The sequence below is a fragment of the Orbicella franksi genome, chromosome 4, assembly GCF_964199315.1.
Source record: "Orbicella franksi chromosome 4, jaOrbFran1.1, whole genome shotgun sequence".
In the NCBI taxonomy this organism is placed as follows: Eukaryota; Metazoa; Cnidaria; class Anthozoa; order Scleractinia; family Merulinidae; genus Orbicella; species Orbicella franksi.
Genome location: NC_138148.1, coordinates 11,481,034 through 11,498,078, shown reverse-complemented (window position 1 = coordinate 11,498,078; position 17,045 = coordinate 11,481,034). Strand labels below are relative to the sequence as shown.

At 37.9% G+C, this 17,045-nt stretch overlaps 2 protein-coding genes across 4 annotated transcripts in view; one reads left to right on the top strand and one right to left on the bottom strand.

Moving 5' to 3' along the window:
- The window catches only part of LOC145484669 (uncharacterized), a 335,301-nt gene that overhangs the window by 153,292 nt on the left and 164,964 nt on the right, over positions 1–17,045 (top strand). The gene's annotated exons all lie outside the window — the stretch shown is intronic.
- Positions 1–17,045, bottom strand: part of LOC145483377 (calpain-9-like) — a 21,359-nt gene extending 4,314 nt beyond the window's left edge. For 2 of the 3 annotated variants that reach the window (XM_081461879.1, XM_081461880.1), the window contains exons 1-19: positions 16,937–17,045; positions 16,557–16,716; positions 14,366–14,715; positions 13,538–13,727; positions 12,790–12,870; positions 11,982–12,070; positions 11,149–11,226; positions 10,838–11,029; positions 9,822–9,957; positions 8,854–9,071; positions 7,550–7,601; positions 6,284–6,361; positions 5,934–5,991; positions 5,708–5,744; positions 5,288–5,309; positions 3,618–3,686; positions 2,485–2,563; positions 1,333–1,449; positions 717–772 (exon numbers count right to left, since the gene is read on the bottom strand). In XM_081461879.1, the coding sequence (XP_081318005.1) occupies positions 717–772; positions 1,333–1,449; positions 2,485–2,563; positions 3,618–3,686; positions 5,288–5,309; positions 5,708–5,744; positions 5,934–5,991; positions 6,284–6,361; positions 7,550–7,601; positions 8,854–9,071; positions 9,822–9,957; positions 10,838–11,029; positions 11,149–11,226; positions 11,982–12,070; positions 12,790–12,870; positions 13,538–13,727; positions 14,366–14,715; positions 16,557–16,715 (2,061 nt within the window). In that variant the 5' untranslated portion in view covers position 16,716; positions 16,937–17,045. The remainder of the gene's footprint in view (positions 1–716; positions 773–1,332; positions 1,450–2,484; positions 2,564–3,617; positions 3,687–5,287; positions 5,310–5,707; positions 5,745–5,933; positions 5,992–6,283; positions 6,362–7,549; positions 7,602–8,853; positions 9,072–9,821; positions 9,958–10,837; positions 11,030–11,148; positions 11,227–11,981; positions 12,071–12,789; positions 12,871–13,537; positions 13,728–14,365; positions 14,716–16,556; positions 16,717–16,936) is intronic. The other variant, XM_081461881.1, reaches the window with a different exon arrangement.

Here is a 17,045-nt window from a genome sequence, read left to right as displayed (position 1 = left end):
TCTGACCGCTGCGAAGAGGTGCCGATTTCACATGGGGTAAGAAAATCCCACAAGTAGGGTCATGCATCGACACATGTTACATATGTTACATGGCGAAAAGAAAGTCACTGCATTTAGAACATCGTTGTCATAAATCGACGATCAAATAAATTGGTACATCTCTGGGAAAAACACTCAGACCTCGACAAGGTCGACAAAAGCTCTCACAGTTTATTTGTCGTCCGTTATTGACGTTATTTAACAAATAGATTCTCTATTGCCGTGCGTCTGTTCAGTAATAGATCACAGATGACATCAAAACGTGGTAAGAAAAAAAAAGTAGCACACGAGCCGTTATACGAGTGTCTCACTGTTGTTCTTACCACATTTTGCCGTCTTCTGGGATCTAGAGGCCTTTTGCAGCTGGGGTCAGGTGACCATAGTTGAATTTGAATTTTCGGAAAATCTCCAACCACCTTTGCTATACAAATCTTAATTTTTCAAAAATTCAAACCGTCATAGAATCTAATCCTTTAATGCCAGGGACCTCAAACTTGGCTATCGACAAATTTTCGACATGCTATTTCCATTCCTGGCATTAGTTAAGTTATAGCCCATAATTTTAAGCAATAAAGAAATAAAAATGTCAATAACGTCACCTATGCGTGTGGCCTCCAGTAGATCATAAGTGAGCACCGATATATTATGTAAAGCTAATCAAAAGACTACTACCCCACCTGATCAAGACCGAATGTGGCTTTTCCGGTTCGGTCAGCATACTTATCAAATTCGTCTAAAAAGGACAAAAACAAAAATGGTGAGTTCCAATACACTCAAGACATAGGTAATAGAGGGAAATGGTTAGGAAGGCCGGTAAACATCAAAGAAGTAAACAAACAGGCTAAGATTTCTGTTGGAAGGTCCTTGACCCCACACATCTTTTGTTTTATCCTCATAGACTACGCATGAATTACATAATCGCAATGCTCCTGTTTGTTAGTTTTATGAGCACACGTAACCACCTTTTGAGCAGGGTCAACCCCCAAAACAGCAAACAAAAATATACAACAAAAAACTTTGCCAAGTTTCCTAACCATTTCCCTCAATTACATGTAACTATGGTCAAGATGATTTCGCTGCACATTTGAGCAATAATGGTAAAAATAAAGTTACCAGCCAGTCGGACGGTCAGTCAGTTGATTGGATGTTCGATTGGTCAGCCAGCCAGTTGGCTGGCAAGTCGATAAGTCAGCTGGCCAGTTGACCCGCTGGTCAGTCAATGGGTCGGTCAGTCAGTCAATGAGTCGGTCTGTCGACACAACATAATACGATATGACGGAATAGCACTCGCACCTTTAATTGAGTAGACACGGCAGACAATCTGAAGGAAATCATCAAAACTCAAATTTCCTGCCTTGTTGTTGAATCGTGCAGAGATGCAATCCAGAGTTGGCTGACTGAGATTAACACCTAACAACAACACACACAGTAAATTAAGATCAACATTCTGTTTTCTTTCAAATTTCAAAAATACACATGAAGATTCTCAACCATTTTTCAGGACTTTGAAAGGCTCGAGACTTTCCGTGCATAACAGCAAAACGAATGTTCAAACTGCAATTTGGAATGAGGTTTGCACAAAATTCTGCTCAAAAAGCCACGAGCCATTCTGGCCTCCACTACCAAAGCAGCAGGAGGTTTCCACACCCGATGGCATTTCCACCATCAGAGTTTGCGCCACACTTTTTTTAAGAGGTCGACTGAGTTCCTACTCAATCTTGGTGCCTCTTGATGTGTGTCTTAAGTTTAGGAAAGCTAGAGTCTGAAGTTTTCCTAGTGTTGAGAGTGAATAAAACATTTCCTGTTCCTTAAGCACTTCTTATGTGGGGCAAACACGCTTGTCAACAGGGCGCAAAATCAAAAGCAAGTGGGTTGGGCGTTTAACCTCCACAATTCAGTGCCAATCTGTGCTTTAATTTGTCATGTTAGTGATGAGAAGCATTGCTGTTCCACTGCTATATTACACAACCATTTTTGACACCTGGTTGAAAAACAACTCATGAGCATTCATCTGTTCTCCAGGGCTAAGTTGTTCAAAGCCAAGTGAAGCTATGTCGGAGACTGAGGCACACATTACACGATTATGTAATCCTTGAAAACGGAAGTTGGTGGATGTCAAGAATTTACACTCTTAATAAGTTATTGACTAAAACTGACATAATGACAGATAATTTGACCATGATCAAGCATAGATCTTCTGTAGCCTGTGTTAATAACACCAATTTAACATCATTTCTGTGAAGTGCCTGGATACTGTCAGCGGCCAGGAAATTCCAGTAAAGCTAATCCAGGATTAGTGCAACCTTCCATTTAAGTTAACATATAAAACGTCCCAATACAGGAGGAATCTAAAGCCTGCATGTTGTAACTTGTGCTTTACCCTGAAATTCTACCAGATTAATTATAGAGCAGCACTTGCAAACTAAATAGCCGAGACAATGATACCTTGTTTACTCAAGGCACTTCGCATCTCGAACATGTCCATGGTGCCACTCCCATCCTTGTCATGCTCAGCAAAAATTTTCTGTGAAAAATCAACAGTCTCAATCACACACTAGGTAACCCCTGGGGACACACCCATATAAAAAGGATAGGGGAGCTCATCAGAAATTTTGAAAAGACGCCCAAAGATGCACCAAGATCCTGTTTTGTGGACATGGCTTGAAATGGTTGAAACTCCTAAGAGGTACCAATTCTAAAACAACACATTACCTCCTGTCATACTTTTTTCAGCTCCATCCCCTAAAATGCACTGCAAAAGCTCTGGCTGTGGACCTCTTGAGGCTAAACATCCTAAGAGGTGTCAACACCCCTTTTTAACCCCTAAAAGGTACGACAAGTGACCCCGCCCTTTTTACATGGGAGTCCAGCCCCCTAGGTGGTAACCTTTCTACAATCAATAAAATAGATGGAAACAGAGAGGGGAGAGGTTTTGTTTGAAGCAAATCATTATACAAGATGTCAAGAATTTCTGAATCTTATTTTCCAAGAAAAAACATTGAGACAGGCATTCAGACATGCATACTGGCCAATCAGGTTCAAAAGCAATGATCAATGTTTCACTCCTTAGTATGCTTTTGCACTGATTTCTGATCCATTTATGCCGCTTTGGCCACCAAATAGCCTGCAAATAGATTCTGGTTTGCATCACAAACGCAAGCCACAAGAATAGGTCGGCAGCATGAGCCCATGCAAAGGCCACCAATGTCAGTGGTGCAAGTGACTGTCTGGATTTTCATTGTCAGAAGCACTTTGAAGTAATATCTCAAACACGTAAGACCGTGTCTGACCACATTTCCAAACACCTCAAAGTCCGTCAAAAATACTCCGTTGTGCTTCGCATTTTCAACTCTCTTCTCTGTGTTTGGAAATAAGGTCAAACATGGTTTTTCATGTTTGATATATTACTTGATGTCCCAATTTAATTTCCCAAGGTTGTGTAAATTGCAATTGCTTAATTGTCAATTCAATGGCAAGTATCAGTTTCTTACTAAGCACTGACCCACAGTTCCTTATATCTATGAGTTTGTTTCATTACTCCAGTCACTTGTTAATGTAAGAGTGTAAAGTGAACTTACCAGTAGGTCTTTAACCATTGCCCAAACCTCCTTAAATTCATCATAATCCAATTTTCCAGTCTTGTCATCCTGTTTTACTGTTAAGGAAAAAACTTCTGCAATCCTTTAGATCTGTTTGTTCTATCTTGCTTAAAATGATTTATAACTGTGCCAAACGTAGCATGTACTTGACCAACTTCTTTTTCACACAAAGCATTTACTCCATTGTGTTCAATTCACTAAAAAGCATTAAAAACCTGAGTGACCCAGCCAATACATTGTAAATTAATTTAAAAAACAGAAAATACGAGCGCTGATTGGTTAAAAATCGTGTTTCTATGACTCGATGGAAACACGGAACTAGCACAAGCTGTTGATGTAATGATGGCGCGAGCAAAGAGAATTTACATTTTGATGATCAAAGTTAACAAGTTGTTTTCCTTTTATTCATTGCAGTGTTTTCTAAACGAATAGTTCTCTGTGTTTCTATAGAGTTATAGAAACACTTGTGAACGTTTGGGAGAACTCGAAAAAGCTGTGGAAACATTCGCCTGCAGCTCGTGTTCCCACAGCATTTCTCATTCTCCCAAACTTCCACTCATGTTTCTATAACTCGATAGAAACACGGTACATGTTTTTTATTTATCAAGTATAACATAATGTGGCCAAACATGTAAAGACCACATAACGATTGCTGTACTGTATGAAGGGCAATAGACTCTTCTGACCAGGCCTTCAAATAAAGGCCAGTGAACGGACAATCTCCAGTCAAAAATAGGTTTTGTCCAGTCAAATCCTTAGATGGCCAGACAATTTGTCCAGTTGTTTACGCTGGTAAGGAAAAAATCTAGAGTTTCAAGTTTTAAATATTTAAAGGTTCAATATTACTGGCGTTTGTGAAAAAGGAGGGAAAAAAGGCGGATACTTAACTACCAGACCAAGAACTTTTAATAAATGATTCGTAATAGTCATAAAATTTCCGACTATCGTTGCAAATTTTCGCACAAATGTGATACTGATTTTGCTGTACCATGCGTTCCACTTTTCCTGCATTGAGATCAATGCTCATGTACAATTAATGCTTTGAAAATTTACTTGTTTCATATTTAAACATCATGTGAAGGGGGGAGGGGGCACTTTTATAGCGATAAGACGAAATCGATGTTTGTCTGGCCAAAAATGGGATATGTCTGAACAAAAATAGGTTTGACTGGACAATTTGACTGGCGCCAGCCAGGAAATTATTTGAAGCCCTGTTCTCTCACTCTGCCATGCACAAGTTGATAGTGACAAAGTACATCACTAACACAATACTCATCATCATCATGATTCACATACATGTACAAATCAAGAGTTTCTACATTACAACTTCTAACTCCTAAAACAGCATGATAAGACAATCTTTGCTCTTTGTTTTTGAGCACCATTCATTCTGGTAATCAAAATTATGTGTGACAGAAACATGCAACTATTGTCAGGAAAGTATTAAGTAAAAAGAAGAATATCTAGCATTGAGCTTAATAATCCAGTTGTGAGTGTAATCCAAAGCTGGATAACCCTAATTTAAAGTAAAAACTGGAGCAAAACCAAATTGTAAATTGTCGCAATTACTACTAAGACACATACTAAGACACATGCACAATTACTACTCAGACAAGTCATGCAAACTGCTTTTTTATACCAAAAGATACGTCCTTAAGATCAATGATGCTCCTGAGGACAAAAATAAAATAGTGTTAATCAACAATGAAGTTCTCCTTATTATATAAAAACACTGGCAAACAGTCAGGTTAGGAGAGTGAAGATCATCAACTGGGTTATTTATAACATTACTATAGCTAAAGGTACATGTATGTTGTAATAACAAACCAAACTTGGAGAATATTGGCCAAGCAGACAATGCCACACATATTAAGTAAAGCTAACTCTGCTGTCATTAAAACTAACCGTCTCGTGTTAATGTAAACCTCAGATTTTGTAAGTTGAGGAATTTGCTTGCTGGAAACGACACTTAGAGGATATCCTTGAGTGTTCTACAGATTTGGTTGCAATGGCCTAGGACACTCACATTTATGGGAAAAAGCACCACATAATATTCATTACAATCTAACCTGCATGCTTCCAAGCTGAACTCCTTCTCTTTCAGCACTGAATAAAAAGAGGAATCATGATAATTATTACAGTAACCATTATTCCCAACTTTGATTTTCAACAAAAGTCAAATTTCATTTGAGAATGCTATAACCTAAGAGGGCCACTACAATTTTTTTTTTGTGAGGGGAGGGGTAATGTCACTTTTAAAACTTGATGATGTAATGATAATTATCACGTGTATACCTTTCTTTGTGGCAGTACTTAGGATCTGTTGAAGTTCAAATGCATCAATCTCTTTGTCCTGAAATGGCAAAATAGTATAGAATTAAAAGTGAATAATTTATTAAAAATTTCTAAAATAATGTAGTTCTGAATAGATTATGGTCTAAGAATTGGCAGTCTTAACAATTTAACTTTGCTCTTTCAATTTCTGACATGGAATTCAATCCATGATCACTTTCTAATTTACGATTGACAAGGATGTGCAGCAGGGTTATCTAAAGAGCATATTGTTTACAGAAAAACACGAAACATTACAGACAGTCACAGAAAATAGACTTGCAAGCAAGCTTTTGAGATTTCCACCCACTTACCACTCCAGCCAGCTTCAAGAAAAGTGCCCTGAATGATGAATCCATTGCATCATTGTCCTCTTTACTGTGGCTTCTATACTGTAAGACAAATTGCATAGTTGTTACATATAAAATGGAGGAGTGTTGAAAATCATATTTTTACATTTATACACTATAATATTGGATGAGGTTTTTGTGATATCCAGAATAATCAAGGTCGACGTAGGGGTTATCAGCCAAAGCCGAAGGCTGAGGCTGATAACTCTTACTGAGACCTTGATTATTCTGGATATCACAAAAACCGAATCTAACAATTGTGTTATTATACATTGAACGAAAAAAATGAAAGTCATGTTTTTGCTTCATCACTGACAGCAAGCAACACAAAGCGCATGAACTTGACATGATCACCCATGACCTTGAGTGTCCTTGACATGATTATTGTACAATCTGCAGAGATGACGTCACAAGCGCTGATTTCGAAAATTCACTGTACGCTTTCGACCAATCAGAAAGGAGATAGTGAGTTCAATGTATAATGATACATGTACCATGCCACATCCAAATACAGGAAAGATGTTGTTTACTTGATGATATTACACCCACCCTTCCCATTGTGTGCCGAGTGTATCTTGCACTGATTGTGTTGTCCACTGTATTTTTTATTGCATGGTATAAAGTTAGTTAGTATATACCACACAAGTGAATAGTGCTTTTTGCACGCCATGATTGGTTAACTCAGAGGTGATTAGCAAACACTATTCCCCTCCCAGCAGCTGGTGCAAGAGAATTTAAAATTTCCGACCGCTTGTCACACATAAAATAACATTTTGGTCCGTTAATTATTCAGCTTGTGTGGTATATACTAAAACAATTATTCACCTCAGTGTCGGTGAAAGTGATAGATATTTACTGCCACTTCAGTGAATAATAATATTGTTAATTATTTTCTCATGGTATACCATGGAATATCCCACTGGTCACTTCTGTTTCCTCTGTGTACACACCAAGCCTTACACAGAAAATAGAAGCAAATGGTGGCCACTTCTTTCTGTTTCAGAGTGTTTGTGAAGAGGATTTACATAAAATTTTAAACGTCAAGCAGATTTATGCTAATTAAAAACAATATTAGATTATTCGCTCCTGATTTCTATCCATAATACTTTCGGGGGCATAGCACCCTTATCAACTGTCTACCATAGAAATCTCGCGCTGATATTGAATAAATGAAACTCTATAATCATTCTTCATATGTGTATCATGACACACATAACACTTGTCACTTACTTTGGATCTTCGCTCATCCCTTGACTGGATGTTAGTCTTAACATCAACTTTGCTGTGAAAAGAAAAGAGACCAACCATCATACATGTACATTTAATATAGCTTAACAGCAAAACCAGTAATAGACTGACAATCAACTTTAGGCTGAAATAATTACATGTACCACTGTTAAGTAGCAAAGTTAACCATACCTGTCCAGTAAAGGTGCTGATTATGAATGAATGAATGAATGAATGAATGAATGAATGAATGAATGAATGAATGAATGAATGAATGAATGAATGAATGAATGAATGAATGAATGAATGAATGAATGAATGAATGAATGAATGAATGAATGAATGAATGAATGAATAATGAATGAATGAATGAATGAATGAATGAATGAATGAATGAATGAATGAATGAATGAATGAATGAATGAATGAATGAATGAATGAATGAATGAATGAATGAATGAATGCTTGAATGCTTGAATGAATGCTATGTATACACCACTCAGATGATTTTTCGCAATTGTAGCATTCCCACCCAATACTCCAAGGGGTTTACAGCTAAAAGTCAAGTCACATGTAGCATTGTGGCACAAGTTACTCCTGAAATTGCCTTCACAGGTACACCCTTCTGAAAAAAAATTGCTAATTGGCTTCTTACAGCATTCACTTGAAGTAAAGGCAAGTTCTCCTTTTCACAAAGATTGCTGCAGTGAGAACATTGCAGGCCTAGGAAAAGTTCATTTCAGGGAGTTGAACACTTAGTTTATTAATAAGATGCCCCCATCTTCACTCTGAAAGATATTTAAAGCAGGGTGAACTGTTCTTGAATGAGCTGAAGAGCCTTTAATAAACTTTCAGAAATAGCATGGACAAGGAGGAGATTTTCTTCACGCATGTAGATTATTCTCAGTAATCACAATGTCGCTATGCTTAATTATGATAAAATTGACTGACTACATAAAAAGGTACAGGACGTGACAAATGAATACGTCTGTTTTACTAGGAACTGTCTCTCAAAATGGAGACTGGGTTACTGAGACATCCAGGAGCTTCCACTATGGACAGTCAGCTCCTAGATGAAGACCAATCGACTCATGGTTAGCAAATCCTGGAAACCCAGCAGAGACCCCATTTAGAAGGAAAAAACAGACTACTGTCACATTGATACAACAGTAGAAAGAGAGGCAGGGAAGTTTAGGAAGGGGGGGGGGGCGAGGGCAGCAGGGGCACACCTATGAGAAGAGCCCCAATGCTTACTGACTGTATTAAATTTGTAAAGCAAGAATAAAACAAAGAAAAGTTAACCATACCTTGTTGTTACAGGTTTTTCAGAGTAGATTCGCACAAGGAATTCACCATTGTGGCCAGGTTCAAAGGTGGTTGGAATGATAAGGTAGGATCCAGGATCTAACAGGAAACGACCGGTCACCTCACGGCTGTTAATAAACACTGGAGAGCGTGCAGTGGACGCATGGTAAGCAAAGAAATCTCTGTCTGCCCTGCCACCTTTCAAATCCTCATCTGTGATCTACAGACAGCAAATCTTTAATTTACATTACTGAGTATTACCTCTATAGGGCTCGAAAAAAGTGCCGTCCAGTCTTCCGAATCGAGTTGATTTTCCTGACGGGCTTGTAACTTTTCATTTGCATTTTCATGACGGGCAAGGGCCCAGATAAGTTGTCTGCCAGCCAAATTAAGAACAAAAGTAAACTAAAGCTTGCCCACAGGGCAAGCAAAATTTGAGGGCTGCTAGTCCAAAGAGCAAGCTGAAATTCTTTTTTTTTTTTCAAGCCCTGAATATCTGTCTCTCCATGGTGTCTTAATTGTAGATTTGGACTGCTTCAAACACTCACATTACCGGTACTTCTAAAAAAACTCTTAAGTTATGATTTTAACTTAGACATCATTGGTCAGGCATGGTGGGTTACTTGAAAATAAAAGCAGGAAGCCCTTAAGATTCAGTACTCAAATATTAGACGATGAGAATTATACTAGGGCCACGAAGCAGCCTGAAGTTATAATTCAAATTATATGAACAGATGAAGTGAGAAATAGAGCTGTGAAAATATAATTACAAGGGCACAGCCAAGATTTTTCAAAAGAGGGGTCACACTGTGTCAAAGTGACAGTACTCACCAGATTGTCATGGTGTTTTTGCCACCTGATGTAGGTTGTTTCCTTAAAAAAGGCTTACAAAGGGAGGGGGGATTACGGACACTCCAGGACCCCCCTAGCTATGCCCTTGAATTAATAATAAATAATTAATTAGAAGTACTTTGTAAATTGAGAAGCCAATGGTCAGCATGGGCTTTCCTTCCTCTGCCTTCAATTTACGACGCTTGGTCTGCATAAGTGCCACTGTTAACGAGCATTTGTCATCCTCATCATCATCTGCATCTTGGAGATCAACTCTGTACAAGATTTAAATCCATGTATTCTATTAATTAATTTAACATTAAGCTAAATCATATTATTTTAGCCCCAAAGACACTTTTTTCCCTCAAGGCTTTTGGAGGTGTAGAAGGCTTTCAACAAAAGGGGCCTCACACTGCACTTTAAACTCCTACCATTTCACTTTATCTGTGACCTTCACAATTATCCTCTGTTAAAACAGCTATAAAATGAACATTTATTCTAAGAGCACAGTTCAGATAGGAGAGGATTGATACATTGTAGCCAACACAGTGCATAGTGACGAGTTGGCTATAATCATCTCATATCTAACATGCGTGTGAATTAACGATTATTTTTGTATTATTTTAGTTATCTTTATTTCGGCAGCATGACCTTTACAAAAATAAGAACGCCCCGGAAAGCCAATGAAAACTCTTGAATTGCATTATCCAATCATCATCAGTCCTTTGGATGCCAAGTGGCACACAGGGCATCAACAAGTTTCCTCCATTCCTGTCGGTACATAACAAGCCTTGAAGCTTGCCCCCAGTTAAGGAAGAGACTTAAATTCTGCCTCAGCAGTCCTCCTCCAGGTGGATTTCAGGCGGCCTCTTTTCCTTTTACCCTCTGGTGAAGGTAGCTGCTAAACTGTACATGTACTAGCTTCATATAATATCAGCCACATCACATAAAGTGGCAAAAATTATTGAGACCAACTTTGGACTGTCAGGTTTTGAGGTTAATGTTGTTGAAGACAAATTCGTTCAGAAGAGAAAAAACTAGCATGTGTGCCAGCCAGGAGGGCTATTCTCTGGTTTTATTTGTTTTTACTTACGAGTGAAATATTATTATTAACTTTGTCAATGTCTCACAAAGAAAAGCAATACTGAATGGTACCTGTACTGAGGATTCATGGCAAAAGTATTGAGGAAGTTACGACAACCACCAGCAGATGAACCTCGAATCCAGGCACCTTTCTCAGCACGTCCTTCCCAATTGTTAGCATTTCCGGTGCCTTTGGCGCTGTCTGGGCCCAAGTGGCAAATTTCCAACTTGTCATAGTATGTAACAAAATCATCCAATGACATCCTGTATTGCAAAAGTGACCAAGAAACTTTAATTAACCAACAATGGTTGCTTGAAAGTGACCACATGTAATTGCTACAATTGAGTGTAAAACATTAAAATTTTGATTTTGGGGAACTTACCAAAACTCTCCATCATCTGCAAAGGTCAAATTCAAGTCTCTCTTTTCTGATTCAGAGAGCTTTCTCCACTCAGAGGATCTTAAAGAAACAACCAGTGTATTGAGTAACTTTGATATAAAAGAACTCCTTATCTAGTTATTATTTATTCATTCATTTATTAATAACAATTTAATGGCTAGTGCTAGAGCTAAAAAAAGAAAGAAATGAAAGAGAAGGGGAGAAGGGTAGTTTTCCTTCCTACAATGCCAGAGATTCAATATATCAAGTTCCTATCGTTACCCCAGGAATCTGGAATGCCTCGAGGCAAAACTTTATGACAGAAACACAATTACAGTGTATCTCTCCAAGCACATTCTCTCTGATTCCTGATCACATACAGTAGTATCCCAGGAATTTGGAATACTACCAACCAAGGGCTAAGCCTCTTCAAACATAACTTGAACTAGCTAACCACTTTAATACCCTAACAATTTATCACACTAACCCAAACATAACTTAATGGAACCTCTCACTTGTCTCTCCATGCTCCTCCCTGTCCCTAAAATTTAGTTCAGAAGTTTCTTACGTTACCCCAGGGTTAAACTCTTATTACCTCAGGGATTTTTTTCCACTACCCCTACAGAGATCATTATCAAACACAACTTATTTGAACTACTCATTTTATCTCCTTGGTAATGCTTCTTCCCTCTCCCTAACATTTAGTTCAGGAGTTTCTTATGCTACAACTGGGTTAAACTTTAACTTCAATCTTCCTCTAGTTATCCCAAGGGATTTATATATTGCACTACTCTAGAACTAACCATTATCAAACATAACTTATTGAAACCACTTACTTATCTCCCCACGGTCCTTCCCATTCTCTCTCATTACCCCAAGGATTCCTCACACGAACTAACTCCACTTCTCTGCCATAAACGTTCACCTGGGAAGACAAAAACATACACATACAGAAATCAGTGCTCACAGACAAAAAACAGAACAAGTGACTAAATAAAATTAATTTATTATGGGAAATTTAATTTCAATCTTTATTTCAAACTTCTATATGTACTCTGAATGGGTGATACGAAAAAAGATCATTCTACTTTAAGGGGCTAGAACTATTTCAATGATCCTTCAAAACTCAAACTTGAACCTCTCCTAAGAGGTACCAAGATCATGTTTTGTGGGTGTGGCTTGCATTTTTCTCACCCCTAAGAGGTGCCAATCCTAAAACAACACATTCATTTATCTCCTGACAAATTCTTTTTTTGGCTCAATACCCTAAAAGGTACAGCAAAAACTCCCACTGCACCTGCCCAGGTTTGGCACCTTCTAAGTTTTTTGAGAAAAATATGTTTTCTTGTGGTCTAGCTCTACATACACTGTAGATGTGGTCCCTTCCTTATATACATGTACAACTTACAATACATAATCATGTCCAAGCCTTCATTCTTAACAAATATACACACCCTGCTGTATAATATTGATCCTATTAACAGATCTATGACAATTTCACAGACTGCTAGTTTCTAGTTGCTCAATACCAAAACTTGAAAATCCTTTCCTATTTTATTTTCTTTATTAAAAGTAACATGCATTAATTAGTTTTGTAAATAGAACTATAAAGAAAAAATCTTATCATTGTTGATCTTGTCTTACAGTGGTGGCTCCAGTCACAGAATAAGCATGGCCTTTCACCAATCCAAGATCACCTTTAGCTTCTATCTGATTAGGAGCAGCCTGGAAGAGCGAAATAATAATCAGTTATACAGTATAACTACCCACTCTGTCGCGAAAGGTTGAGAGCAAGACATGATTCAACCACGTGTACATTACAGCCTAGCTATGGGTACAAGTTAAGTGTACAAGTACAAGACTCTGGATTGATCAAGCAGGGTTAATTCAAGTGCCAAATCTCATGGCTCTCGCACTGCCTCCCTCTACAAAGGAATACAATGTAAGAATGGTTGCATCAAGTTGTTTCTTCGAAACCAGATACAATTAAGTTATAGCTCTATACACACACTAATACCTATATACACATACATTCATTGTTGCTCCCTAAAATAGGCTTTTCAGCACCAATGTTACAAATTATTGCAAATCGTTACATGTAGGTTAAAATAATTACACTTATTATTAATCATTTAAAAAGAAAACAAAAATTATTAACAATCAATTGCTTGGCTAAAAATTGAGTAAATGTAGTCAGGAGATAACATAATCGATAGTGCCGTTTTTTGTCACTGACTTGTATATTTTAGCAAGATGTTTCGGCTAACTCTTTAGCCTTCATCGGTTGCTTGGCTAATTGTTTGGCTAAGTCATGGAGTTTGCAGCTGGCTCGTGTGCCTTTTTGTCAACATGTCCCAGGTCTTGAGCTTTCTTTCAAAGAACTCATACTTACAGTGATGGAGCAACCCATGAGATCACCACGCCTTAAGCCCTTTTGAATAACTGTGAACATTTCTTTCTTCTCCTTCTCGCCTCCTTTTCGAACATTCTTCAGGTCAAAATCTTCTCCCAGACCTCCAGTAAAATCTTCCATAGCTTCAATAGTTTGACCTCCTTTCAGAGCTTCATACGACCCTTGCAGTCTGGAGAAACACAGAACATATGTTGTCAAGTCAAGGTCTGTGTTATATGTATGTCTTAGTTTAAGCCATTTTCTTGTGTCTTTGAATTCCTCAGTCTAGTGAAATAAAAATTGATTTTTCACCACTGCCCTGAACTTAGTATACTTTTTTTTCCTCTGGTTTGCAGTTAACCTTAGATGAAAACTCGCCTGTCACAACACAACTTTTCTAAACAAAAGAATCTGGCTTTACTTGTGATGGGATCAATGTTGCATTTGAGTAATACATAGCTCAGGCTGCTTTATATCTGATTGAAGTATTTTTTTGCACAGCTCATAATCAAGTGTTAAAAGCAGTTTGGAGGCCAATGAAGGTCTACAAAACAGTTGTTAACCCAGAGGCAAAAAACGTTGCATCCTTACAATGTCAGAAATACCTTCAAGGCCAAAGAGCTTTTATTAACAACTCTAAATTTTGACAAAGCAATCTGGTGTTAGAATGTCTTGAGCATTTTACCCAGCAAGCAAGAAGCAAGATCATTTTGTTCCAAAATTGAATGGATAAAAATTTATTGGACAGCAATTGTTAATTAAAAATCATTGCTCAGCAACGATATACTCTACATGGTAACTTGGATCAAAACAATGTATTATACGTACTTTGCATATGCTTTCTCTAGCAGGGCACACCAAAACTCATTCTTGTCTTTTGAATGCATGAAAACCAGTTTCTTCCTGTATGTTGGTAAACGATCATCAATAATCACGTCCACCCAGTCTCCATCTTGCCAAATGCTGAACTGAAATGCACCACAGTAGCCAGGACTCCCAAATTCATCATACTTGCCAATGCGAAGAACTTTATCCATCAATTTCTCTTCCTGGGTCAAGGAAGCAATTGCCGCCAACAGCCAGCAGTCTCCTAACATACCTTGATTAATGTCGAGGCGAGATGCCCCACCCACCAACATCTTGGCTCTCTGTCCTTCTCCTTGGGCATCTAAAAGTTCCTGAAATATAAAAGGACCTTTAGACTCAAAAAAAAAATTTACACGTACTGCAACTTTTACATTCAATGACTTATTCTGCAAGTCCTCATTACGCATTACAGTGACACCCTGTTAATCCAGTCACCACTGGGTCACAAAAATGGGGTGGCCATACTCTGTTAAAGGGGTTCTTCAAATAAGGAAATGACTGATTGAGCTTCTATTTGGGCCAGAATAAAGTGGCCATAATATATAACAAGGTGACAGTAATAACAGGGTGGCTGTTTTATAAAAACTGACTTAAAACTTTTTCATTTAATCTTTGAGCATGTCAGTCTAGTTCTTGTTTAATTTTTACATTATAACTAATAATTGCAAAGGTTTCACTGGATCCTACATTTATCACTACTTTGTAAGAGCATTGAGATTTTACTGATGTACTGCACCAGAAATAAATTATTATTATTATTATTATTATTGTTATTATTGTTATTATTGTTATTATTGTTATTATTATTATTATTATTACCAACATTATCATCATCTTAAAAAAGAATCAAGACAGTTGTTTCATGGTCTGCAAGCCATGTAAAACAGTAGCCTACTTGTTTATGATACAAGCAAGCAGGTGTAAACAAACAATTGAAATCATCTGTAAATTGAGAGCCAACTTTGTAACTTACGAGATGATTACCATAAAAAAGGGCAAAATATTTATTAGTGCATTCAACATTTCTTTTTCCAATTATTTCCTCAAAATGTTTTGGGTGTTAATATTTTTTACCAAATATATTGCATAAAAAAAGACTCTAGTTAAAACGGCTCCCACTGTTGTCTTAGTTTCACCTTTCATCTTCTAAGGTCAAGTGAAAGAAAAATACAAGGCAAACACTTTGTCACCAGATACATGTATATATGGAAAAATGATCAAAGAAATTTTCTTTTAATTATATATAAGACTCTGACATGTATGCATCTATCACTTTGGCAAACTGGGAAATTCCATGATAAAAGAAAGTTCACAGGGCGTACAGTAATTAGCATAATACTCCCTAGGGAACACTTGTATGCAAAGAATGTCACTTGAAGAAATTAGGACTGCAGGTAGAACTCAGAACATTACTGTCAGTCCGTCAATAGAAGCCTTAGCTTTAATGCACTGACAAAGGTTGCAACTGTGGCGAAAGAATCCTTACAGCAGGGTTTGAGGGATTCTGGCGGTAGGAAATGCAAATTTAAGCTTAATGATGTATGTGCTATACAGTACATGTGACTGGTTCCAGAGAGTTCTCTGGAGACATTGCTTGATTCAAATATAACAAGCTCGTCATCAGCCTGAACAATTCTTAACACACAAACAACAGTCGTAACAAAGGCTTCTACCAACAGTCGGAAAATTATAGGAAGTCTTTTGTTAAAACAAGTTCACGAAATGGAGCTTATTTCCCAGGGGACACAAAAGAAGCGTTCTTATTAATTAACTCTAGAAGACCAGACTGAGACTTAAGCAAGAGCGCGTTATTTCTTCATTCTCCCACATTATATTCCACGAGTGGATTGCGAGTGAATATTTTCATTCCAAGGCACTAGCTTCATATCGAAGTAAATCAATAAAAAATGAACATGATAACTGGAAACGGCTCACACTTTGGCTTGCATTGGAATATTAATACAAACTTAAACATCTCAGAAGTAAGACTTATTTATACGTTTGTTTACGCCTGAAAATAAAACAATTCTATTCAGCGATTCCCAGCAATATTTTTAATCTTCCAAAGAAACGCTAGAGACAAATAAGAACTTAATCTCTCCAGCTCCAACGTAAAACCGAAGGATTACAACGAAATCCACTCTGCACTTACTTGGGGCCGGAGCCATTCGAAAGACTGACCGCCAGGCAGTACGCGCTTCTTGAAGACTTTGCTGTCGATGGCAGGAAATTCAGGGTCTTCAAAAAGCCCACCGCCTCTGCAACGGCGCTTGATTTGATCAAGATCTTCGTACCACTGTTTGTAAGGCATCCTAAAACGAAAAGCACACAACCAATGCGAAACCGAATTAAGGCTAGCAAGCGAAATGTTCTCGAACCAACGAACGCTATGAACAACGCCTTAGCTGACTTCGGCAGTCACGTAGTCAAGTTTGATAGACAGCGTCCATCTTTCTGCAGCGAGCAACACAGCGCTGTCATCACACACTCACGCATAACGCTTGCATTGAGAAGTAAAAGGTCAACCAGTACCTGTTAAAAGAGCTGTTGGAGTTCACAAATGCAGAATTAAGATCGCTGTGCAGAAACCCTCTACCGCTAAACGCCCGGCCGCAGACAGAGACTCGCGCATGCACTCTAT